General features: G+C 45.9%; 1 protein-coding gene across 5 annotated transcripts in view; it reads right to left on the minus strand.

Moving 5' to 3' along the window:
- Positions 1 to 524: 524 nt before the first annotated feature.
- Positions 525 to 26,257, minus strand: part of HNF1B (HNF1 homeobox B) — a 52,118-nt gene continuing 26,385 nt past the window's right edge. For 3 of the 5 annotated variants that reach the window (XM_079135411.1, XM_079135409.1, XM_079135413.1), the window contains exons 5-9: positions 22,493 to 22,653; positions 17,486 to 17,621; positions 13,637 to 13,831; positions 10,880 to 10,998; positions 525 to 1,467 (exon numbers count right to left, since the gene is read on the minus strand). In XM_079135411.1, the coding sequence (XP_078991537.1) occupies positions 1,447 to 1,467; positions 10,880 to 10,998; positions 13,637 to 13,831; positions 17,486 to 17,621; positions 22,493 to 22,653 (632 nt within the window). In that variant the 3' untranslated portion in view covers positions 525 to 1,446. The remainder of the gene's footprint in view (positions 1,468 to 10,879; positions 10,999 to 13,636; positions 13,832 to 17,485; positions 17,622 to 22,492; positions 22,654 to 26,257) is intronic. The other 2 variants (XM_079135412.1, XM_079135410.1) reach the window with 1 other exon arrangement.

Consider the following 26,257-nt stretch of genomic DNA (forward strand, 5'->3'; position numbering starts at 1 on the left):
ATTCATTAGCATCCTCACTTGGAGAGAGTATCTGGGTGAGTGGTGGCATCCACAAAAGCCCTTTCTCCTAGTCCCTGGCAGCCCTACAGAAGGATGAGAAGGAGGGAAGGACTGCCAGAATGAAGGCTTAAAATGAGGCTTAAACAAGTGACCCACTGCATTTTCAGTCTCTCTGCCTTTTATCTGTTTCTACGTCCCCGAGTCATCAAGAACTGGCTCTAGGACTTTGCCTCTGTGAGTTGCAGGGAAGGGGACAATGCTGGCTCTTGCTCCAGCCAGATCCCTTCACAGGACTTGTGGGGCTGACTGGGGGAACCAATGCTCCCCTACTTTGAATAGCAGAAAAACTGACACAAAAACTCCAGGGATGTGGCAGTGGGTCCAGGCTCCTCCACATCCTAGGGGACGCATGCTTCGATCCCAGTGGGGTAAGTGGAAAACCCCAAGGAGACCAGGGGCAGGGGCTCTGGATGGAACCATGGCAGGGAAGGTGTCTAGGATAGAAATATGACTCTGGGCAGTGATAAAATAAACTGTTTTAATAGGAGGCTTCCTGAAATGGCACTTTTTCTTTTGCTATCAGCCAGTCAGTGTCCCTGCCCTGAGGTTTCTTGGGTGTGCCCTGGCTGAACTGCTAGCCCCACAGGAAGCCAGGACGTCGCTCTGACATCTCCGGCCCCTCCAGGCATCCAGAGATGTGTCTTAAAATTGGGAGATCAGTGTTATCTGGTGGTCAGTCCAAAGGATGCTGTCCTTCCGTGTGTCCAGGCTGGAGGGAGGCCGGTGAAGGGCTTCACTTCCCATTTAGGGTGTTTCTCCATGGGGAAGAGAGAGGTGGCAAATCACCTTTGAAAGTTCAACTCTGACCTTTACAAAGAAAACTAGTAGGCACTTTAGTATTATATACAGGGCAGAGGGAGATGATGCGGAGGGGAAATTGCACTTAATTAGTTTATAGTTTACACCCATTGGACAAATTTACTTCTTTAAAAGAAATCTCAGGATCATTTGGGCTGGGGTGGGGAGACAGAGTTTGCTGATATTTACAGTGGGTTTGGCTCAGTTCAACAGTGCGTATCCTCCTCTCGTTTCAGTAACAGATTCAAGTTTTTGCATCAGTTTGTTCGATGAAGGGTCACAACATGGGCTCTGCCATTTTCTCTCTTCCTCCTGTGCGGTTTCAGGTGGCCCAGCTCTAGGATGGACAGGAGCACTTGACATCTTGGGAGAGGCATCATGACAATACTGCATAGAAGGGAAGCTGGGCTTCAGGCTGCGCCTCCCGAGAGCGGATTGTCTGTGGTGCTAGCAGGATGTCAGCTAAGCAGGGACCTCTCACAGGTGCTTGTCAGGTCACTGGGCTTTTCAGTGACAGCTGCCCAGAGGGTGACGGTGTGAAAAATAAGAGTCCTTGTTGCTGTGCACCAAGTAAGTGATATGTGGGCATCACCAGGCTTGCAGTGGACACTGCAAAGAGAGAGAAGAGAGCTCAACTGTGTGCATTGGGCAGGGACATGGTCCATTAGTTTGGCTTCTCCAAGGGAGCTGACACCTGGCTCAGCCAGCAGAGAACTGGGGATGGAGGTCTGGGCATCTAGGGCTATGCAGTTCTACAGTGTTGGTTCTGAAGCACACTTCCCTGGAGCTGGCTTTTCTGGCCACTTCAGGAGCGAAAAGTGAATTGCTGGGGACCTTGAAATAGTCCTAATGTGCTGAGTTTAACCCTGAAATAGGGCTCCTCTTTCTGTGAGAGTGGTATTTATAGAGTGCTCAGGGCGGTGGCAAAGGCAGTTGGGTGGGGAGCTCTCACCTCTTACGTGTTTCTTCCTAAGATCTTTAAGTGCAGGGGTGCCCTAAATCACTGCTTCTCAAACTTTCACGGACCTATCAGTATAGAGAGCCCATTAGAACATAGACGCTGGTTCAATTCTGATTCTCAGGCTGGATGGGCCTAGGAATCTGCATTTCTAAGAACTCCCCAGGCTGCGTCAATGCTACTGATCTACATGGAGTAGTGAAACCTTAAGGCGTGTGAGGAAATGACCCCTTACTCCAACTTTCCACCCAGGAAGGAACTTCAGAAATTGCAAAATGCTTTCTCAAGAATTGTTACCCTTAGGACCAGAAACTCAAAGGACTGAGGAAAGGATACAAATGAAGCCTCTGATGCTATGCTTCTGGGGGTGGCCGCTGGAAAAGGAGACCACAGAATGGCTGGGGCAGCTGAGAGGAGCTACTCCACCTGCGTGGGGCAGCCTCCCCATCCAGAGCACTGGACCTCTTTCATTTTAACTGTTCTGCAACATCATATTCTCCTTTCCCTTTCCTGTTTCTTCCTCCCCTTGTACTTTTGTTGGCATCCAAGGTTCTGCCTTTGGGCTTAGTGGCTTATTCTATCAAGGACCACCCCCTGTCTGTCCCTCCTCATGCATGTGGGTGCGCGCGCACACACACACACACACACACACACACACACACCCCTACCACTACTGCCAGAGGCTTGTCATTCCATTTTTATCTCATTAGTCAGTGTTCCCAACCACAACCCTGTATGGAGTTACCATTATGTCCACTTTACAGATTAGGACAACAAGGCTTAAAGGGAGCTAGTGATCATGGAAATGGGAGAGTGTGCAGTCAGAGACTCAAATGGGTTCTGGATGATCTCCCAGCATGAGATCTTAATGGGGTTAGGAGTCTTTTACTTACTTATCCTTGTGTTTTGGTCAAGTTACACACTCTCTCTCTCTCTCTGCCTCAGTTTCTTCCCACATGAAATGGAGGGTGTGGTGGGTTCAGATGGGTGGCTAGAGGGGAAGTCCTCTGAGTGGTGTTGACACAGTCCTGCACAGGGGGCCTCTATCCATGTTGCTCTTGAGGGTTCCTAAGAGTGGGCCTGAGGGGTGCGTTTGTGTAAGGAGACAGGTTTCTGTTCCTCCTGCATTCTTGAGGGTGTGGTCAGGGTTCTCTTGATACCCTTTGCCTCCTCTTCCTCCCTCTGCCCACCCCCATTCTTGAGCCTCTTTACTTTCCACTATCAGCTTTTTTCCAATTTTCAGATTTCAGGTGGAGGAGAGAGAAAATGGCTTGTGACCTTGCAGGTTTCAATAGAAGAGCAAACAAGAAGGGCAGATAAGGAGACGCCAGTGAGATTCTATGACCTGTCATTAGGGATGGGCTTCCCAGCTATCAAATGTTTGCTCACATAATAAAATGGTGGCAGAGCCCTAAATGTTGTCAAAGGAACTAGAGTTATTTGCCCCCTTCAGAGTCTAAACACAAACATCTGATAAGGGGTGCACTGTGGTCCCTTAGAACTGGAGGCCCAGCACACCCGGCCCCAACGGGAGCCTCCCCATAAGATCCGTGAGAAGCCATCCATCTGAAAGGTATGGTAGTGATGGCCCTCATCCTGAGAGGGTTTCTTACGTGAGGGTAACAGCTACGCAGATTGGGGTCCTTCCAATCTGGCTGCCAGGAGCCATGCTCAGGGTTTTATGCACATCCTTCAATTTATTTCTTCCATCATGGGCTGGGGCTGTGGCCCAGGGGTAGAACACTCATCTAGCATGATTGAGGCCTTAGGTTTGATTCCCAACACTACAAAATAATCCTCCCATCCATGCTCTAAGGTAGGTGGTTGTCACGCATTCATTAGACACATGGTTGGGTGCCTGCCATGGACTTGCACTTTTGGAGTCCAGGGAATGCAGCTGTGGACAAGGTCTGCCCACAACCTCATAGAGTTTCTGTTCTAATGGGAGTTTTGAATGACAAACAAGTAAACACATATACACATCTTTCTACACAATCAACTTACAAGTGGAGATGAGTACTTTGTAGGAAAATAAGCATGTTGGGAGGTTAGGGTGATTTGAAGGAAAAGGGAATAATTTAGGAAGAGGGTTAGGAGAGGCCTCTTCAAGTTGGTGACATTTGGGCTGAACAAAATGAAGAAGCAAGCATGTAAAGATGCACATTAAAAAGTGGGATCCCTTCGGCTCGGATCCCTGAAGCTGAGGGAGGGAGAATGGGGACACCAGCAGTGGTCTGATCGTGCAGAGCCTCACAAGTTTTCATTTCAGTTGCGTCGCAATGGAAAGCTGCTGGGGAGCTTTGACAGGGGAAGGACATGCTTGATTTCTCTTTTTAAGAGACCACTCTGGCTGCTGGGTGGTGGATAGAACATGGTGACACAAGAATGGAAGTGGGAGCTAGCAGCCTTTGAAGGGATCAGCTGGGACAAGGGGTACCTGAACTAAGACTAGGCTGGTACCAGTGGGAGCAGGGAGAAGTGGTCAGATTTAGGACATATTCTGAAGGATTCCTAGCAGCACTTATTGATGGACCAGATGTGTGGTGTGGAGAGAAGAAACAAGAGGAAGGCAGTATAGAGATTCCCCAGAAAACTTGGAATGAAACCACCATTTGACCCAGCTATTCCACTCCTCGGTTTACACCCAAACAACTCAAAATCGTACTACAGTGATGTGTAGCCATATCAATGTTTATAGAAGCTCAACTCACAATAGCTAAACTATGGAACTAACCTAGAAGTCCTTCAACAGATGAATGGATAAAGAAAATGTGATTGATATACATACATATATATATACACACACACACACACACATATATATGGAATATTACTCAGCCTTAAATAAGAATGAAATTATGGCATTTGCTGGTAAATGAATGGAGCTTGAGAATATCATGCTAAGCAAAATAAGTCAATCCCAAAAAAATCAAAGGCTGAATGTTTTCTCTGACATGTGGACGCTAATTCACAATGGGGTTGGGACTTAGGAAAAATAGAGGTACTTTGGATTAGACAGAGGGGAGTGAAGGGAGGGGAGGGGAATGGGGGTAGGAAGAATAGAATGAATTGAACATTATTACCCTATGTGCATATATGATTACAACCGCCGTGATTCTACATCATGTACAAGCAGAAGAATGAAAAGTTATTCTCCATTTATGTATGATGTGTCAAAATGCATTTTACTGTCATGTGTAACTAATGAGAACAGATTTTTAAAAAGGAGTACTCTCATGTATCTCACATAAACAAATGGTACAATTTTTGGAAGTGGAGAAGCCCAAGGAAGAATAAATTTGGGTGAGGAGAAATAGGGGCAAAATGGAGAGTTCCTATTTTAGGTATGTTCAGTTTGAGAGACATCAGATATATTAGGCATGTACGTGTCCCTGCCTAACGCACTGCGTTTGTCAAGGAGCCCTCTGAGGGCAGGACTGAATTATAGGATCTGTCAGTGCATATACTTGATCCAAAGTTATGGGATTGGAGGACACTCAGCTACAGACAAGACAAGGCTGAAGAGCCCAGGTAAGCAGATGAGGAGGGGCCCAATGCTGTAGGAGGAGAACCAGAAAGATGGCATCCTAAAATCAGGGAAAAGGACGGGAGAGATCAGCTGTGTCAAAGGTATTAAAAAGTAACCACTGGACTTAGCAACATGGCGGTGGGAGCCAATGGGATATGGTGGAACGCGGAGACTAAAGTCAGTCTCTAGAGAGAATGGAGGGTGAGAAAGGGGAGAAGGCTAGCACAGGTAACTCACTTCAATCCTTATTAACTTAAGCAAGATTAAGAGATTATAGAGAGATTACAGCTCTGTTAATCAAAAGTAAAAACTATAATTCCAATTTTGCAGATGAGGGAAGTACTAAAGAGGTCGCAAGTAACGTACCCAGGTTCTCATGACAGCAAAGCTTGTGCTCCTAACCATTACGTAAGACCATCTCCCGTCTTCAGTGTGGCAATGGGGGGGAGGGGTGCGGGGAATGCCCTTTGCCATTTAAAAACCTCCTTCCCAAGCTCTGGAGACACCCAGTGTTGCCATCGAGGAAGCCAAGTGTGATCCAGCTTCCATGAACTGGGTGTTTCCTTTGGGTCAGGCAACTGAGTGACATGTTTTACAAGTTCTCTTATAATTAGTCCTTTCAGTAATCCCATGAGAAAGGTGTCATTACCTTCATTTAATAGGTGAGGTTCAGAGAGGCTAACACATTTCCTTGAGGTCACACAAGTAGAAAATGATAGAATTTGGAGCTTGGATTGGCCTAAGTCCCGGGTTGGTGCCTAGCTGTTAGACCATTCTACCCCGCTCTCTGTGAAGAGGGTTGGGAGGGAGGGTACAGCTGCAGAGAATTTATGATGAGGCTGTCCACCTCTTTCTTGTCAGCAGCCCTGACTAGTGACTGCTCTGGGGGCCTCTCTTGACCTCCCTATAAAGTAGGAATCAAGCGATGGGTAGAGAAAGTTGTGGAAACAAGAGTCAGCTTACAGCCTGCCCACACTTGTCCTAACCAAGGTCAGTGCGTGCAGCGGTCTGGTTTCCAGAGTGGTGGAGCATTGTTATGCAAGAGCTCAGGCACAAACCCACTCAGAAAGCAACTTGCCAGCACCCACGACTTGAGGAGGAGGGGGAGATATATGCTCTGGGAAGGACAGATGGCAGTAGCTGCAGAAGAATTCTTGGCAGAAGAAAGTGCCAGCCTGGGGTTCCTGAAACGTGATCCCCAAGGCCCCTGGGGCATGCCTGTCTTGATAACAGGAAGTACTGGGGTCAGACAGACGCAAGTTCACAGACTGGTTTTTGCCTTACACTTACAAAGTCTCGGGTCTCTAGTATGGGTGCTTAAAAATGGATATTGGAAGGTGAATGTTGTTTCATGGATTTGGAATGAGATGACCGAAGTCTGAAAGTCCAACTCTGGAATTTATCATCTGTGTGAACTTGTCCAGAGCCCTCCCCATCTCAGAACCTCAATTTTCTGCTTTGTAAATCAGGCATACAAATATTTACCTTGCAGGATGAGTAGGGGGGTTAGCCAGATAAAGTAAGATAGAAAAGTGCCTGGAGGGCTTCTTGGAAAGTGGGAGGTACTCAAAAAATACTAATTCAGAGTCCGTCCGTCCATCCATCCATCCATCCATCCATCCATCCATCCATCCATTCATCTTTACTGAACATCTACTTTAGCTCAGGCAGTTAGGTAAACACAAAGGACTTGGGTGCTTTGAGCAGCCCCTGAACTACTTGCTATTCTCTTGGGAGGTGGTTGAGAGGGGACTTTTGTGTCAGCAGAATGGAAAACAGGGATCAGGAGCTGGGATGCGCTTGAGAGGTGTTATTGTTGGAACGACTTTGACCACACAAAGACCAAGCACTGTGTTCAACATTGAAGGAATCGGTGCAAGGGAAAACACAAGTCTCCAGAAAGAATCACAAATAGGAGAGGAATAGGGAGGGAGCTCCACTTTGAATATTTTGTGAGATGGGGGTAGGATTTCCTCCACTCATACATGAGGAAATCGAGTCTTACACAGGGGGAATTAACTGTCCAAGGTCACACAGCAGAGGGGGATGGAGCTGGGATTAACGGAGGTCTCTCAGCTTTTCCTGCCACTGCACATGCCTCTAAAATAGCATTGCCCAGCATGTGTCCCTGTGTCCTGAGCACAGTGCACACCAATGGCCCACTTCTACACTCACAGCAGGAAGTGAAATGTTCTAAGAAGCCCTGCCCGAGGTGTTTAACTATGTTTAATCTAGCTCTGCCAACATATTTGAGCAAGAAAACCTTCTCTCTCCTCACCCCATATACCTTCTGATGCCTAGCAATGGCTTTAAAATCCCTCTTGGAAAAAAAAAAATAGTTCAAAACAAAGACGAAGAAAAATTGCTACCAGGTCTCTCTGGGAACTCACTTGTGACTTTTTGCCCTAGGAATAGAGTTCGTACCAACTGTCTTCACCTCGGATATTTTCTGCTGTCAGCAAGTGGCACTTGACCCTTGTTTTACTTCATTCTAACTTTTCCATTTCTCTTTGTCCTTTAGTATGAAAGAAGACAATTTTCTGATTAGAACTTAATTTTTACTTTGGCTTCTGACCACCACAGACAATAAGAGCAAGCAGCAATTGCCAAGGGAATTTTAAAGATGGGTATTGGGTTGGGTGTGGGGTGACACCTGTGTCCCAATAACTCAGGAGGCTGAGGCAGGAGGATTGCAAGTTCAAGACCAGTCTCAGTAACTTAGCAAGGCCCTAAGGAACTTGAGAGAAACCCTGTCTGAAAATAAAACATAAAAAGGGCTAGGGATGTAATCCAGTGGTAGAGCAGCCCTGGTTCAATCTCCAGTATTAAAAAAAAAAAAAAAAAAAAAAGAAGAAGAAGAAGAAAAGATGGGTATTGGAAGGCAAATATTGTTTAAGTGCAAATAGCCCAGGATCTGGAGTCAAAGACCAAAGTCCAGAGGTCAAGCTCTAGAATTTATCATCTGTGTCTGACCTTGGGCAGGTCACTCTCTATTTCTGAGCTTCAGTTTCTTTGTACTTAGATTGCAATAAAAAGAAAATGATGCCTCTTCCTCTTCCGGTCTCAACTGCTCTGGGAGCAGCGGCTTACGGTGCAGACATGGCCAAGTCCAAGAACCACACCACGCACAACCAATCCCGAAAATGGCACAGAAATGGAATCAAGAACCCCGATCACAGAGATATGAATCTCTTAAGGGGGTGGACCCCAAATTCCTAAGAAATATGCATTTTGCCAAGAAGCACAACAAGAAGGGCCTGAAAAAGATGCAGGCAAACAACACCAAGGCCATGAGTGCACGTGCTGAGGCTGTCAAGGCCCTGGTAAAGCCTAAGGAGGTTAAGCCCAAGATGCCAAAAGGTGCCAGCCACAAACTTGATTACCTTGCCTTGCTTGCCCATCCCAAGCATGGGAAGTGTGCTCGTGCCCACATGGCCAGGGAACGCAGGCTCTGCCGGCCAAAGGCCAAAGCCCAAACCAGGACCCAGGCTGCAACTCCAGTTCCAGTATCAGCATCGGCTCCGGCTCCCGCCCCCAAGGGTGCCCAGGTCCCTGTGAAGACTCCGTAATAAAAGCCTCTGTGAATGTGAGGACAGAAGGACTGGTGTGACCCCTGAGCCCCTATCTATGGGGACTGGTGTCCTCCTGTGCTGTTTGTATAAATAAATCCAGAGGCAGGGGAAAAAAAAAAAAGAAAGAAAATGATGATATAATGGTCATGAGAAATATAAACTGTCAAGTGCCACATGAGGTTTTTTCTGAGTATAATGATCATCTTCCTAATTGTAAAAACGAATCTCTTTCCAGATTTCTGAACTGTCTGGGGACACAGAGACAAGTTCAGAATAGCTCTAGAGGCAGCCCATGCAGTGTCAAGGTTGGCTGGCTACTCTGTCCCATAGAGGAGAGAAGGCACTTGGGTGCTGGTGGCAGTGTCTCAGGGAGTATCTTAAAGCATTCTGATTAAGAGACCATTTCCTGAATTCATAGGACTCATTTCAACAAGCAAGCATCAAAGTCAACTTGGGAAAGACAGGAATAATTAATTACAGTCCTGTCTAGGACTGACCAAGCGGCAGATGGATTGATAAACCTTTCAAAGGGGAAGGTATTCCCAAGGAGGGCTGCTGCGCCTGGCTGCCCTCCTGATTGAGATTTGTGAGCACAGATAAATGTTTTCCCTGCTCACTACAAAGAGTGGGAAATCGCACGGGAGTCGAAGGGCAGGGCAACGGGGTGGGGTGGGGGTTGTCCTTTAATCTTCTATTGGGTGAGAGAAGAGTGGCAAAGCAGATCCCACACCCCTCTCCCTCCACCCACAATGCCAGAGCCCAGCTGCCCAGGCCATGTGTGTTTCAACACTCAAGATGTGCCAGGCACTTGATCTATGAGACCTCACTGAATCCTTGAAACAAGAGGATGTGACAACCATCATCATTTTAAAGATGAAGACATGAAGGATCAGGGAGGTCAAGTTCACCAGCAATAGCAATAGTTAATGGCAGAGCCAGGAATAGAACCCACCTGCTCCCCTTCATCTAGGACTAGAAGAAGATGGGCCACAGGGAAGAACAAAGACTGCTGAGCCCATGAAAGAATCCACTCAGAAGCACAAGGTAGTGGATGAGGTATGATTTGCCAGAGCTCAGATGGAAAAAGACCATCAATTAGACGGAATCCTGCTGAGTGCCTCCAACGTGAAGTTCAAGGTTGTCGCCTTCTTATCTAGTAATCAATAAAGGCCAAACAGTTCCCACGCTGCTCAGACCCCAGCTGCTAAAAGGTCTTATTGTGTTCTCTGGAGTCATCCTGTGTCCAGACACCTCACCCTGTTTTCTAACCCATGGGGTCTTGCTGCAGTCCAGCTGTCTGAGCTACAGCCATGAGCCCTGTTGTTGGTTGCTTGTCTTTACTAGTTCATCTCCTCTGTGGGGAGGTAGTCATTACTCATCAGCCTGAGTGGTGACTAAGTCTCTGGATTCCCCACTTTTAGCACACCAGGAAGTTGATTCTAAGTTTCTTGATAAAACACCAAGTGAATGCAGACCCCTGAAATGGCCATGCTGTCTGCTGGGGAGTCCCCATGGGATGGCAGAATCAGGTCGTTCCCTGGAGCTTACGGTATCTGTGTCTAATGTGGATTCTGGCCTGGGGATATCAGTGTCAGGATTCCTGATGCATCACTCACCTGCCCCATTGACCACTTTGGCAAAGTAAGAAACTCAACAAATGATCTGACCATCTCCTGAACCCTCCCTGGAAACGACCTTTCCACAGTCCTCCACCATTCTGCTGTTGTGTGCTCAATCTCAGTGCCTAACGGCTCTGTGTGATCTCAGCTCCAGTGACCTGGCAAACTCCAGTCCTCATTTATGCTCTTGTTGGGGAAGCTGGGGGAGCCCCTTTGGCTTGTGATCTCAGGGATTCTTTTAGCAAGTAACTAAAAGAGCCTTGGAAGTGGCCGAACCACACCTTCATCACAGCAATAGCTTCCGTCACGCCACCCCATGCCTGCCCTGTTCTGTTGGCATTACCTGTTTACTGGAAGACATGTTGGTGAGTGTACTGATGCTGCTGGTGTCTGTGACCACCATTGCAGATGGAAACCGGGAGGTGTGGGAATACTGGGGGGGCTCCTGCTTGTGTGCATACACTGCAGAGAGAGAAAGAAGACAAAATCAAAGTGTAGACACAGTTATATACGCAGCGACAGTCCCCCGCATTCTATGTTACATAGCTCCTGCTTGCCTGGGCAGATAAAAGCGGGTGATGGTTCTGTGTGGAAAACAGTACAATGTGGCGAAGTCCTGGCCCCTTTATCAAGTTACATAACCTCAATTTCCTCACCTGTAAAATGGGACTGATAGCTATTGTAGGTGAGCAGGTACCATTTTTAAACTACTTTGTACCAAATACATGAACAGCCTTGAATAGTGCCTAGTACACAGTGGTGCTTGGGAACACTTCTGTTCCTCTGACTTTCAGTGAAATAATAGGTGCCTCCCATCAGTCAGTGATCCTTAGGCACCTGTGGCACATCTGATATTTTAAGTCAAAAAATGTTCTAGCTAGGCGTGTTGGCAGGACGATTGCAAGTTTGAATTCAGCCTCACCAACTTAGTGAGATACTGTCTTAAAATAAAATAATAAAAAGGCCTGGGAATGTGGCTCAGTGGTAAAGCATTCCTGGGTTCAATCTCCACTATCCCAAAAAGAAAAAAAAAAAAAATCTAAGTAGACAGCCAACATGAAGCACAGGCTTATTCTTTTAGCCATGACTCGAACACCAGGTCTCCTGCCAGAGTTGTATACTAATTAACAACTGTAATTAAACTCATGTGCAATTAACTGTATTATTCTGGGCTATTCTAGTTTGCACTGAAATGATGTCACAGCTTTATGACATCAAGGAAATAGGATAAACCAAAGGAGACCAGATTCAAATAAAACTTTCAGGAGCATGTGACTTGATGTTCTGTTTTACAAGTACTTGTTCACCACATCTAGAACGTTTTGACTCAGGTTAGTTATCCATAAGAATAATCTAGTGGGGAGGGAAGAATAGAAGTTCACTGGATTAGACAAAGGGGAATGAAGGAAGGGGGGATGGGAATAGGAAAGACAGTAGAATGAATAGGACGTAACTTTCCTATGTGCATATATGAACACAAGACCAGTGAAATACCATACCATGTACAACTGCAAGAAAGGGATCCTAATTAGAATAAGTTATACTCCCTCTGTCTATAATATGTCAAAACACACTCTACTGTCATGTATATCTAAAAAAGAACAAATAAAATTTTAAAAGAGAATAATCTAAATTCCAGATCACATGACCAATTAATGAAAATAAGCAGATGCTTGGCCACAAGGGAGACCAGCCTGTTGTCAGAACGCAGAGCCTAGCAACGAGTCCTCCAGTGGGGGTGGGGACAAAGATCACAGTGCCACCCCAGTTCGCTCTTCTTGTGTAGGGACGTTGTTGGGTTCTCTCTTTGTAGCTGCTGGGCCTCAGCAACCCACAGGTCACTGGTGATCACTCTGTCTATCTGCCAGTAAGGGAGCCTGCCCAGGCAAGCGGGTAGAGGCAAGGAAAGCGCATATTACCAGGCTATGGGGGAGAGAAGTGAGGCACACGTGATCTGGGACTCTGCTACAGGATGTGGCAGATTTTTAGAGACCACGAATATGTGATTGGAATGTGAGATGGTGCCCAGAAACCAGCTCTGCCGGCCAGAGTAGGGACCAAGCCCTGAGGATAGAAGGCTGTTCACTTTTAGACCTACAGCTTTTTCCCGTGGAGAAACCCCAATCCTCTTTTCCATTGTCCTCTAGGACTCCCTTAGTAGCAATCACTTGCATTTCTATAACTCTTTATGCTTAGCAGATGTACTTCACCACAATTTTTACTTAATTTTCATAATGATCCTATAAAGCACACTATTCTCATTTTATCCAGGGAGAAAAAGAATCAGCATAGGTAAGTAATCTGCCAGTTGCTGCATAGCCATTAAGTGTCAGAGCCAGGATTCAAATCCAGGTCTCTCTCAACTTAAGACAAGTCTCCCCTGGACACTTCCCCCGTGTTTTTGAAGCAGGATGCCATCCATTCTTTCCATGACTCCTCCCCAAACTCACAGTCCAGGAATATAGACAGACCTGGCCGGAGGCCTAGAAGCCTAGAGGTCTGGAGTCTCAGGATGGAAGATAGAGATAGGCAGACTTACGGGAGGTATAGAAACTAGATGTGGGGTATCTTCTGTGCTAGGGGCAGTAACTCTGACGCTCTTCATTCAGGGTGGTGTGCAGGTGGTAGTTTCCACCTATGTTTGTATTTTTTGATTAGAGATATCTAGGGTGTATAAATTGAGGGTCTAGGCATTCTTTTATTTTAGAGAGACAAGATACACACTATAAGCCTACTCTAATTATTTGGTAATGGCTGCTTGGAATCTTGGATTGAAAAGGCAAAGCTGACTCCCTGGGAAAGGTGCTGCAGCTGATCAGGGGTATCTTTTCCACAGATGCTAGAATGGGAAACCCTGGTGTGCGTTCCACATTCTCTCTCCAACTCTCCTTTACATGTAGGCCTAAGTTGTTCTTCACAAACGTGCCCCTGGGAATCTTGTGGGTTGATAAGAGGATCAGAAAGGAAGAGCAAGGCACAAGAGTTGTGCTTGATAAATCATTTTGGTTGATTATAAGTAAAGACAAGTGACCAAGCCGAAAACCTTCCAAAGAGGAAAGAGATCGGGCTACTTCCTCCCCCATCACTCCAGTGTCCTTACTGTGTGAGTTCTGCAGCTGAGTCACAGCAGCCATGAAAGGTTGCTGGGCCATGTGGCTGCCGGGGCTCTGCTGCATGAGGGGCTGCTGGTGAGGGCTGTGCAGCTGCTGGGAGAACTGGACAGGCTGCAGGGCTGCCAGGCTGCTGGCCACACTGTTGATGACTGGGACGCTCTGTGCTTGGGAGGTGTTGAGGCCTGTGGAGACAAGAGAGAAAGATCAGAGACGGCTTCCGGGATAAGAAGAGGTGAATGGATAACAACAGCCATTGAGGGACCCCCTGCTCAATGCATGCAGGATGAGCCTGTTATGTAAGAGATGGCATGGGAGGCGACTTTAGGAACAAGGGAACTGAGACTTGGAGAGACTCATTTCCTTGTTCAAATTCCATAGTGGTTTGTGGAATGAAGACAAGCATTAAACTAATCTGATTGGAGCCTGAGAATCTCCCAAAGTCCTATGCCACCTCCCAAACTCCAGAAACCTGGGAAAGCTGACTCTATTTGCCTGCTCTACCCATGCTGGACTGTGAAAAAAAAGACTTGTCCTGGTCCCTCAGAGAGTGATATGTGTCCACCATGGGTCATTGCCCAGGATTATCTTTCCAGTAGAGGGCAGTGTGTGCAGGGACCCACATTTCGATTCAAAATAAAGGTCTGAAGACCCTATTTAGCAGACCATACAAAGTCCCCAAGGGAGGTCAAGTGCCAACTCTTGACTAGCAGAGCAGGGAGGAAAGCACTGGAACTCAGTGGATCTATGAAGTAGGTATATCCAAACTGTCAGCACAGGGCTTGTGGTATCAAAAGGGCCATGTTTGGGAAGGAGGAAGTACTAAGTCAAAGTCAGCCCTGGTAGTGACAGTGGGTCTTGCCATCTTTCTGTTCCAGAGATAGGAGGACCTCTGTGGCTTGGTACTGTGTCGATATCCTGAGGCCTCTTTAGGACCTGGACCAGCACTGCAAGGACTGGGTCCCCTGGTGTCCACACGCTAGCTGTTCCCTGGGCAGGACTCTGGGGAAGACAGCTGAGGCAGGGTTGGAGTGGGGGTAAGAGAAGACACCCTGACCTTTTTCCTGGAACAAAGTTCCTTTGTTCATGCTTTCAGTGAAGTAAGGGGAAGAATGGAATTGAAGAAAGAAGTCCAGAAAAAAAAAAAAAGTCTATTTTAGGTAGATGCAGCAAGGACACCTAGAGAGCCGTTCCTGAAACAGAGATGGTTTCATAAGTAGCACTGTGGGAAGTCCCCCACGGAGATAGCACAAAGTCCTCAACAATTGCTTACTCAGAGCTTTAGCTGATATTGTTATCAGAACCTAAAAGGCGAGACCCCTGAACAGAAAGGAAGGGGGAGTAATCTTCCTCTTGACTTTCCTGGGTGGAGGTGGGGGTGGGGGCGGGACCCTCTGATCATTCTTAGAATAGCATCATCTCCAATTGACTGGGGTGGGGGTCAGTTTCTCCCCAAGCCAGCATATCACCTGAAATCCTGATATCCTGTTTCACTGTGCCACCTCCGACTTGTAGTCTCAGTCTCCTAGGAAGCCCCACAGATAGGCTGTTTTTCCAGGACTCGATGGCCACTGCTCTGTTGGGGAAATCTTTGCCCGGAAAAAGCAAATAACCTGTCTGCAATGGTTGATATTTGAAGGCATAGTTATGAAACCTGCCTGAGCTTCAGAGCCACTTTGGGGCACTCTTTAAGAAATATACATTCCGGGAGTTGGGGATGTAGCTCAGTGGTAGAACACTTGCCTAGCATGTGTGAGGTCCCCAGTTCGACCCCCAGCACTGCAAAAGGAAAAAAACAAACCAAACCCCCCCCCCAAAAAAAAAAAAACAGAAAAAAAGAAATATACATTCCTGAGCCCCGCCCAAGACTTAATGAGTCAGAACCTTCAGAGGTGGGGCCTAGGAATCTTATTTTCAACAGTCTGTGATCCTGATGTGCCTCACTTCCAGGATGGAGAGCCTCTGATGTCATTCTAGTTCTTGCAGCGTGACTCTTGATATTTTCATCCGTTTTCTGGGCACAGATTCCTGCTTAAGCAGCATCTGCTGGAAGCAGTCCAGTAGATGAATAGAGAATGAGGAGTTGGCATTGACAAATCATTTGTCCTGAGTCCTCCTATCCCCAGGCAGAGCCTCTGTACATGTGTTGGCTCAACGAGGATGCCTGCAACCGGCTTTTTATACCACACTCCTTGGGGTGGGACCACTGTGTCTCAGCAGAGTCTGCTGATGATCCTCGCCATTCTTCACACTGTGTACCCCAAGTACACATCCACTTAAGGTCCATGTACATTTCAGGGCTGCCTACCTGCTGTAGGAGGCCATTGTGGGGAGATGGAGATGTATGGCGGAGGAAAATTTGGAAGAACGAAATTGAGAAATAGGCAATAGCTCTATAGAAAATTTTAGTTTGGATTGTCCCCAAAATAATATATAGAACTGTGTATGTCAGCCAACTCTTGGTGTGGGAAGAAGGAAGGCAAGTGGGACCATTTGTGTATCGTTTCAGTTGTAGAAATAAGGAAGTGCGCATCTTACCCAGGGGTTTTTACATCTTTTAGAGGGCAAGCTTGCTTTTCAGGTATGCTATCTCATTCTCAATCCAAACTCTGGTGTTAATTTGGTTACTATTGTCCATGCATGTACCAGAGGGTTCAGTGAAAAGACAGTAAATTTTAAATAAGTTTTTAGTTTGCAAATTCTCTAAAGGCTTTTCCATTCCCATTTTCCTTCTGCATAAATTAATGTAGAATGTGTTAATTTCCCAGTAGCTACACTCATTCAATAAATCTGTGTGCCTCCAATGGGCCCAGCCCTGTTCTGCCCTCAAAGGACCCATAAGTCCATTCCCTAAGGAGGTGATTCAACTTCCAAGTGGTCCTAAATCTGAGAGCTGATTTAGGGAGAGAAGAGGGAAGGAAAGAAAGATTCAGGAACAATCAGAGGTGGTTCATAAGGACACTAGACATAAAAAAGGCCAAGAGGACACAGGGCAATAGAGAGTAAAAGATGAATAATATGCCACCCTTAGATCTCTCCCCAGTCACCTCAGAATACTTCTGAGGGTCACAATGGTTTTAAGAAACAACAGCTTGCTCTGAGCTGTCCATGAATACACAGGACACTTGTCAACGTGAAAACTCTCAGAGACATGCATATCCACAGCCTGCTCAGGCTCCCTGTGGTCTGGAATGGCTGGCTGGGATGGGGCACAGGCTGTATGTAGGATAGGAGCCTCCTGGCGCTGAAGGGAACTGTTGCATTTCTCTGTCTTTAGGCAAGCGCCTAAATTACCGATTTCTCCTTTAAGTTTCCAAAACTCAGACACACTGACAGTGTCCCTCTGGATCCTCCCCATGTATTTTCACCAACAGTTAAAGAGGTCTCATCTCCACATAAATTCCCTGTTCAGAAGGAAACCTATCATGTCTTGCTCCATCCTCACCAACACAAAGAACTGTCTGAAAAATCTGTCACATACATAAGCTGTGACATTATACATATTCATGCTTTATAGATTTACAAGCCTGTCTGTATTCATGGTCATTTGATGGTTTCAACAACTCATTTTATATAGTTGAGGAAATTGAACCTCATAAAGGTTCAATGATTTGACCTGGGCTGTACAGTTAGTAAACTGTGACCAGGATTCAAATTCATTCCAAAAATTTCTCTTGCATTGAGCTAAACAATCTGAATATTGTTAAGGAGAAAGCAAAGGAACTAAAGCAGTTAGATAGATACAAAGGGGATTGCCTATGGTCCTTTTCTTAATCATGCTGATTTGCTTCCCATTCTTTTCCCCAGCCCCAAGTTTTCTGACCAAGAAGAGAACTTACTTTGTGCAATGGCCATGACTCCAGACAGGGGGGTCATGATGAGGTTTTGAGATTGCTGGGGATTGTGGTGGGAGAGGCTGTGGATGTTGGTCAAGGTGCTGACCGGGGGCAAACCTCCTCCTGAAACTGATATCTGCTGGAGAGGATAAACAAGAGAGCATGAGTACAACTGGAACCACCGAGGGCGGTTTCCAGAATGACATGACTTAGCAATTCTTCGGCACAGCTAACTCATTCATTCACTGATTCATCCGTTCACTCCCTGATTATTAAGTACCTACTGTGGGACAGATACTCTTCTAGCGGCTGAGAATAGGGCAGTAAGTAAAACAGGAAATTCTCTCTGCCCTTGTGGTGCTTACATTTGTTGTTGTCTTTGCACATTATTTTTGCTTCAGAAATTCTGCTCATGTGTCCCTAGCTCACTTTGCATGCACCCTCTGTTCTGCTTTCTGCCTTCTATATTATTGGTGCTAGAGACACATGACTGCGAGAAACATAGCTCAAGAAATGCCCTGGGATTCCCCAGTGAGAGTAATTAGGGACCAGGCAGGAGTGCAGGGAAACTCTCACCGAGCCTGCTCATGCGTTAACTCACAGACCCCACGACAATCCCAGGATACTTCTGTCCTTCCCATTTCATGGATTTCATGGACACCAAGACACAGAGTAGACTTGCATCCTGTCTAAGATTCTGTTACTTATTGGCACGTCTTTTATTCAAGTCCAGGTCTGTCTGACCCTAGAACCCAAGTTTTTATCTGTTATATAGGAAACCCCTCCCCATCACCCCATAATTGTTACTAAGGGTTGGGGGAGCTAAGACATTATTGGATTATTCTTTTTTTTTTTCTCAACTCTTACTATACATTTCCTCCCTCCCTCCCTCCCTCTACCTCCCTCCCTCCCTTCCTTCCTTCCTTCCTTCCTTTCCTCCTTCCCTCCCTCCCTCCTTCCCTCCCTCCTGTCAAGCAGTTGATATTGTAATAACAAGCTACTAAGCAAGCTCTCCATTCTGTTTCTCCATTGTATTTAGATTAGAAAGGAAAATCTACTCTCATTCTTATGTATTTACTTTTGTCTTGCCCACCTAATTGAATCCTTTTACTTGTTCCTACCAGTATCTTTTCCTCATTTTTCCCCACTTTTCCAAGTGTATAACTGCATCACAAGCACAAAATGTTAACAGAGACTTCTTTGCTAGAACAAATGTCTACATGTCTGTCGGTTAAAACTTCCTGGAAAGTATTAAACAAAAACAACTGTAATAGATGTGCTTGTTTTGATCCTGATGTTATCAGATATGTTTTTACTCTTCCCCATTAATTATAATTATATTGGAGTTATCAGTCTAATACACACACTTTTTCATGATAGTTTGCTATTTATGGTTTTAAAATAATTTTCTAAAATGGTTATTAAGAAAGGACTGTCCCCCCTCATTCTAAACAAGCTCAGAAATCAGGAATCCTGGGAGATGCTTTAGGGTTAGGATACATCATGTGTCTGAGTAATTCAGCTTTCCTTCTTCCATCTTTTGCTACCTAGAGCTCTTCAGATTATAGGTCTCAAATTAATGCCCAGGTAAGACGCTATCTCTGGCCCTGCCCTTCTGGTCAACCCCATAGTTTCCAAGGTTAATTTTAAAAAAGAAAGAAAAAACCCAAACAGGTTTGTTTGTGTTTTTAAAATGAGCATCAAGAAATGAGTTAGACGTCACATGACCAAGAAGGAATTCCAACCACATCAAACAAGAGAGAACCAGCCTGTTTGCTGGACTTGTTTTTCAAAATGTCAGAGTCATAAAAAAAAAAAAAAAAAAAAAAAAAAATTCAGTAACCTGCTCTCAGACTGAATCCCTTGGGTAATACAGTCAATGGAGAAAGTCAATGAAGTGACAGTCATCTTGCTGCCATTTCAACATTTGGTTTTGATAGTGCAACGGAACAGAAACGTGGATGCCAATGATTAAAAACAATTTAAATGTGTATAGCTTTAGAGCTTGTAAATTGCTTTCACTCATTGTCCTTAATAGATAATGACCCAAACAAGGCAGGCATTAATATCATTGTCCCTGTATTACAAAATAAGAAACTGATCCTCAGAAGAATTGAGACTAATTCTATGTCACTTACTAGTAAGAGAGGAAGCCAGAATTTGAACCCAGTTTTGCTAGAGTTCAAATCCCTTCCACTCACTACTGTTTGGGTAGCCTTGTCGAGTTACTTCTTCTAAAAGGCAACCGCTATTTTTCATTTGCCTCAAAGACAGAGAAGCCCGAGAACTGCCAAGGATATCATGGTGACCCTAACATGACAGTTTGGAGAACTGAATTATATAATGCTGTCATTTACAGTCCTTTCCCTGTGCCAGTTTCTTCACAAGCCTAACACCTATGAGGGTGGTAGTGTTACCTCTATTTGTCAGACAAGGAAACAAGTTTATGGAAGTTAAGAAATGTGCTCCAGTGGTAGATTGGGGCTGAAAGCAGCTGATCTGCCTGTAAGGCCTGAGTTTTTCACCCTTAGGCCATATTGCCTGACACCATGAAAGTATCCAGTATGTGCTTTTTCTTTTTATATTTTATTTTAAAGTTCGACATACACAGATTTCAACCCTAAACCTGACCAACTTTTTGTCAGTGCATACCATTTTGGTATGGAGGTGTAGGGGGCCAATAGTGCAAAAGAAAGCTCAAACAGATTGGCATTATTCCCAAAACCAATCCCTGGGGGGCAGATTTCAAAGGCAGGTCCTACTGAAAGTTAGCACACAGAGACTGTCATTCCTAGAACAGAACTGTAAGCAATCTTCGCACCCACCCCGTGACGTAGGCACAGATGAAGAAACTGAAGTTAAGCACTTTTCCCACCCTTCTGCTGGTAAATGACAAGAGACAAGACTTAGACATGCGGGTCCCCTGACCTGTGTTCCTTTTAAACCATATTCTACTCTCCCTTTGGTGGACCAAGATCTGTGATGGAATTGTTATGTATTAACAGGGAGCAGACTCTCGATTTGGGGCATCCAGTGATAGTGACATAGCATAAGAGCCAGGGTGCTGGAGACAAGGGAAAAGCTGGTCCCTGCAAACAAGCTTCCAGATGTTTGCTAACAGTGTGGTGCGCTGTCTTGGTCAATCATCAATCCAGTAATATACTGCCCAGTGGGGCACTGCCAAGCAGAGAGGGAAGAGAAAAGTATATCTGCAGGCTGCATTTGGGGCAGCCTAGACCTGGGTGAGGCAGCTTGCCTCTTAGGAGGAAGAGTGGAGAGTGTGAGAGCTGCAAGGGAAACCCCAAGGACTTTTAAGCTATAAGAGCCAAGATTTGGTTTTTCTTTTCTTTTCTTTTGGTGGTGCTGGGGATGGATCCCCAGGCTTCTCACAGTCAGGCAAGAGCTATCCCCCTAAATTGCATCCCCAGTCTGAACCTTGGAAGAGTTTATCTACTGAGGAGTGAAGACCTCTTCTTTTTCTAGGGAAGCCTGGGTAATGCTTAACCCTAATTTGTTTTGGACTGGATGAGACTCTTGAGAAATCATAAAGACTTTCCCGAGGTGGCCAACACAAATTATTCTTCAGGAAGGATCTTTCTTAAGGGATGGGGGGAAGGCAAGAGGGCTGCAAAATGCCTCTCACTTGGGTGTTCTTTCCTTTTTGGTTTGCAAGAACCGCCACCAGGGAGACCAGCTCAGATCCCCTGAAACTGGAGACGGCTGGACCAGCTCTCCCCCAGAAATGACATTTTGTTTTTCCTCCAGGGAGCTGGGACTTGATCACCTGTGACTCACTATTCCTGTGTTGCCTATACAGCACACACGTCAAGGTCTAAAATGGCATCTGCTCCCTGCCGCCCTCTCCCCATTCTGGCCCCCACTGGGCTCCAGGTCAGATGCCTTGCGGGAATGTGTGCAGCTCCACCTGCAGCAAGGAAGTTAGGAACCTGCAGCTCCTCCCTCCCCCCAAACACAAAGCATGACCCAAAGAATAAAGTTTTCCATTTCCTACCCTCACCAGTGTCGAAATACCTCTGTTGTCTCACAAGTCCCTCTCCCCTGCCCTTGTGTTGCCACAGGATTAGAACCTTGAAAAATTCAAATTATCCATTCCTTACCAAGTAGGCCGAACTTACATCTGGGTGTGGGGCTGTGGGCATAGTTACAGAAAACTTCATTTAATGAGAATAACATCAACCTTAACATAACAGAAACACTGCCACTTATTAAATAAAGACCGTGTTGAACGCTGTTGCTAAATATTGTACCCGTGTTATCACGCTTATTTTCCCCAAAACCCTATTTCTATTACCCCCATTTTATAGATGAGGAAAAGAGACCAAAGGTAGTTCAGTTAACCCTCCCAAGGCTATGCCACTATTAGGTGTTGGAACCGGGATCTGAATGTGCAGGTGACTGTAACTTCAAAGTCCGTCTTCCTTGCTCTACTCACCACCCCACCCCGCCTGCCATTTTATGCTTCCATCTTCATGGAGATGGCAGGTATGTCCTTCAGAATCTCAGTTCCAGAAACTTCTTCCATCTCCTGCCATTCACCTGCATCCTGACTTGCTAATGACTCTCCTCACCAGTACCAAGGAAGTTGGTAAAGAGAAGACTTGTTTCAAAGTGAGGTGCTTTCTGGGTTAAAAAACTGGCTTTGGAGGCCTTGGAGGGGAGGGATGAATGAACATTTTATCAACACAAATGTCATTGGCAGCCCCAAAACAAACAGCGTCCCACCCGGCTTGCTCCTTTATGAGGCATTCAATCAATAAAATGAGAGCAGAGCTCTGTCAGATTTATTGGCTGGGTTCAAACCGAACACCTCTTCTACCCGCCAAAGGCTAGGTCACCAGCTCTACCTTTCCGTTCCAACTCTGGACAGTCCCCATTTTCCCCTGTGGGGTTACAATGGTTCATTGTTTGAGGCAGGCCTTGTGAGAAGTTGTGTTTGTTTTGCCTCTTATCTTATCAGCTCCAGAGCTACAATGGCCCAGGTGTACTTACCATTTTACCATCAGGTGAGAGGAGATTGTGGCCGGGGTCCAGGCTGGCTGGGGAGACTTGCTGTAAAACTGACTGGCTGGTCACCATGGCGCTGTTGCCATGGTGACTGATTGTTGAAGAGGAAGTGACCTCATTGTTTCCCTGCTGACTGTAGCGTACTCCTGCAAAACAACAACAGACCCAATAGAGAACATTAGTGTCACCAGGGACCCAGAATACTAACTCAGTCCCCGTTGTTTTCAGGGGTGGATGACAGGAAAACAAAGTTGCCTTCTCTTCCCCTGCCTGCTCACACACACACACAAAATCAGCAGTCTTTCTGTGGCGCAAGGGCGTCATGGCTTCTACTTTAATTCAGAATTAAAACTCCATGAGGATAGGTAATGTTTTATCTATTGAATCCCGAGAGTCTTTCCACTTGGTAGACATTAAAAAACTTCTGTTGAATGAATCAAAGACTGAATGAATCCTGCTTGTTATTGCTTTAGCAGAGATCTTTGTGGTAGTTGTTTGGGTTGTTTGGTTTGTTTTTGATTTGGAGGCTGAGATCAGCCTTCTCATCCTGACTGGAGTATTTCTTCTATTCTTCAATACATCTTCTAGAAATGCTTTCATGGTGTCTCTTGGCTATATGGGACTGTGAAGTATGAGTGGACCATTTGACAAAGAAGAGGCACTTGTTCAGTGACCCCTATAAGAGCCATAGCTCAGGCATCAGTCTCTGCATACTACTTTCTGGCCAAGCCCTAGAGACCAGGGGACACAGGAAGAGCAGGACATGGATGGGGTTGCAGTTAGTCATCTTTGGCCCTGGATCCCACACTCCTTTGATGGGTCTCATTTGTCTGACTTCCAGGGACAGGGAAAGGTACATCTGTTGAGGTGAGGCAGGCAGCCCATGTGGGCGGGAGGCGAATGCTTAGTAAACCACAGGAAAGTCAAGCATGTCGAACCCTCACTGCTCTGACCCTCCTCTTTCTTAGGAATCAAAAAGGAGGTGTGCTTTCAGAAAAGGGAAAGGGCTGGACACAGACCCAGGCAACTGAAGGAAACTGAGGGCAAAGAACTTGGGGTCAGTTTGCAGAAGCAAGTCCTGCTACAAGTGCCCAAAATATAGCCAAGGACACGGTGGGGAGTCCTTGAGGTGATCTCTCCTCCAATGTCTCATTCCTTGACAATGTTCTTTATATTTGTTTTTGGATTTGACATAAAGGTTTGAGAAGGAGAATTCTGTCTTGCAAGGGAGGGAGACCAAATGCTTTTTAGGCTTGGAATCATTTGAAGAAGCTGGCCAACTCTTGGACCGTCCTTTTCCTTTCATCAAGTGTTCCAAGATGAGCCATCCCTATATACCAATTCTGTGGCTATTTACCCTGCCCTGCACCCTGCCTCAGGAGGCTCCTGAGTCCCCTCTGGAGTCAGGCAAGCTGTCATAGCCAGCAGCCTTGAATTCATTAATCCAAAGCTTAAGAAGAGACTCAAGACAGTTTTCCCAGGATCCTCCTAAAGATATTACCCAAAGCTAATTTGACGTAGAGTTTAAGAGAAGTAGGGGACAAAAGAATGCTAAAGCAGTTTCTAACCTTCAAGCACAACTTGTTTGACTAGGAAGTGGCTTGATGCTCTGCTCTGCAGGCTTTTCTATTGGCTGTTTCTCCATCCTTTGATTCAAAGGGTGGTTTTTGGCACTGGGATGGCTACTGGTCCAGGGCACTGCATTTTTTTTTTTTTTTTTTTTTTTTTGTAAGAACAGGAGCCATGAAGTGAAAAGGAGGAAAGGCTTCTACCTTTCCACATCAATAGACCCTGCCCAGTCCTGTCTTCCTCTGCACCCGTTTGCAGCCTCTAAAGCTCCCAATCACCACCCTCCACTCCAGCCCATTGGATTAAATTAGGTCTTTTTTCTCAACTCACGTTGGCCACCTGGTTGCCAGCAGGATTTTTCAACAATTCAAAGAGTTGTAGTCAGAAAAAGAAAAAGATGTGAACCTCATGAACACCGAAGATTTCCAATCCATAAAAATGAATTTTCTGGCAAGAAGGGTCAGTGGGCAGACTGTGGGCTCTGGAACTAGACAATCTCAGGTTCAAATCCTGCCTTTGCTCCTAATCATATGTCTGCGTGATCATAGGAACAATGCTTTCCCTCTCTGTGCCTTAGCTTCCTTTCCTAAAATGATGAGAATACTGTCTTAACAGGACTATTTTGGGATTAGAGACAACATTTCTATAGCTCCTAGCTTAATGCCATATTCCTGGCAACTGGGGGTGGGGATGCTGCGGGAGAGAGCTGGTGTCAGGATAGACCCCAAGATATTTGTCCTAAGAATCTAGAATTCTAGAAGGCATGGGGCAGAGTTTGAGTACTGAATGAAATTGTGTCCCCAGAGGATCCTGCTCAGGCAGAACCACAGCTATGCTGCCTGGAAGCAACTTGGGAGGAGGCCTCTGCCCTGTTGTTCTTTCCTTCCAGAGGAACTGGAGTTCACTATGCTTTTCTCCTGACTCCCTGACCATCTATTTACCTCCCCAAGATGCTCTGCTCCCGAGAGAATGGTGATAACGCTGGGAGTCAGGTGTGCGTTCACCTCCCAGCCTGTCCCCATCATCGATTTGGTCTCAAATCAAACAGTCTCTGGATTTAGCCTATTTAATTTGGCTGAAGGAAAATGGCCAGTCCTCTGATGATCAAATATGGGTCAGAGTGAGGCTTCTCCCCTACCACCGTCTACACAATTATTTATTTAAAAATAATTAACCAAGGCTATCCGCAGGAAACAAAAGCCTTCTTTACAAGGGAGCATGGCAGGAGAAAGTCCAGAGCCATCTGTTAGGAGTCCAGGCAGCATGGCCAAGGCTGCTTCAGTCTGCACACTTTTTCTTCCCCAACGGAATTTTGTTACATAAGCTACAAAACCTGGGAGCAGCTCTGTGAGACAGATGCACCTCTGAACCTTCCTTTGAAAACTTCTGACTCAGGGACAGAGTCCTGGCTGGGCATTATGGGGGTCTCTGTTTGCATCATGGCTTTGCCACCTGTTCTGTGGGTGAACTCCAGCTTCCTTGTCTACGAGCCACTGGGGAGAGAGGACTGCTGTCACTACACCGTGGTGGGAATTAGATGCAGGGGTGGTGGGGCTGCTCCTCTGGCATCCTTTCCTACTGATGCTCCTCTTACAAGGATTTGGACCCTCATTGGACCCTGAAAGTGCTGCTGCACCCAACCAGCTATCTTTTTCTTAGGGTGACATAATAGAAATAGAGGCTCTTGTTAGAGGAAGGAGAAGTCAAGTCCTTGTAAATTTCACAAATTAAGAAGAACACTTGAAATGAGAATAAAAGTGGAGTGCAAAGGGTGTAGGCTCTGGAGCCAGGTGACCTGGGTTTAAATCCTGGCTCCATCATGTAATAGCTGTGTGACCTTGGGGAGGTCATTTAGCAACCCTGAGCGTCCGTTTCCTTACTGTCTACAATATCCACCCAAGATCATTGGGAAGAAGTCTGAATTGATGGGTGTGAAAGCACCCCAGCCATGCTTGGCATATGATTGCCTGCTGAAAACACAACAGATCCTCCTACTTCCAGACTGTCTTTAAGACACTTTTTGGAAAGTTGAGATCATAAAATCTTACTGAGTGCCTGTCACGCAGGCACCGTGCTGAGAAGGAGAAGGCCTCTTCTCTTCACCACTGCAAACTCTGAAAATGAAGATATGCCAAGGGCTCTGGGCCACCCTGGACTTACTAATGATGTCAGGTAACCAGA

This window comes from Sciurus vulgaris (assembly GCF_902686455.1).
Source record: "Sciurus vulgaris genome assembly, chromosome: 3".
NCBI classification, from domain to species: Eukaryota; Metazoa; Chordata; class Mammalia; order Rodentia; family Sciuridae; genus Sciurus; species Sciurus vulgaris.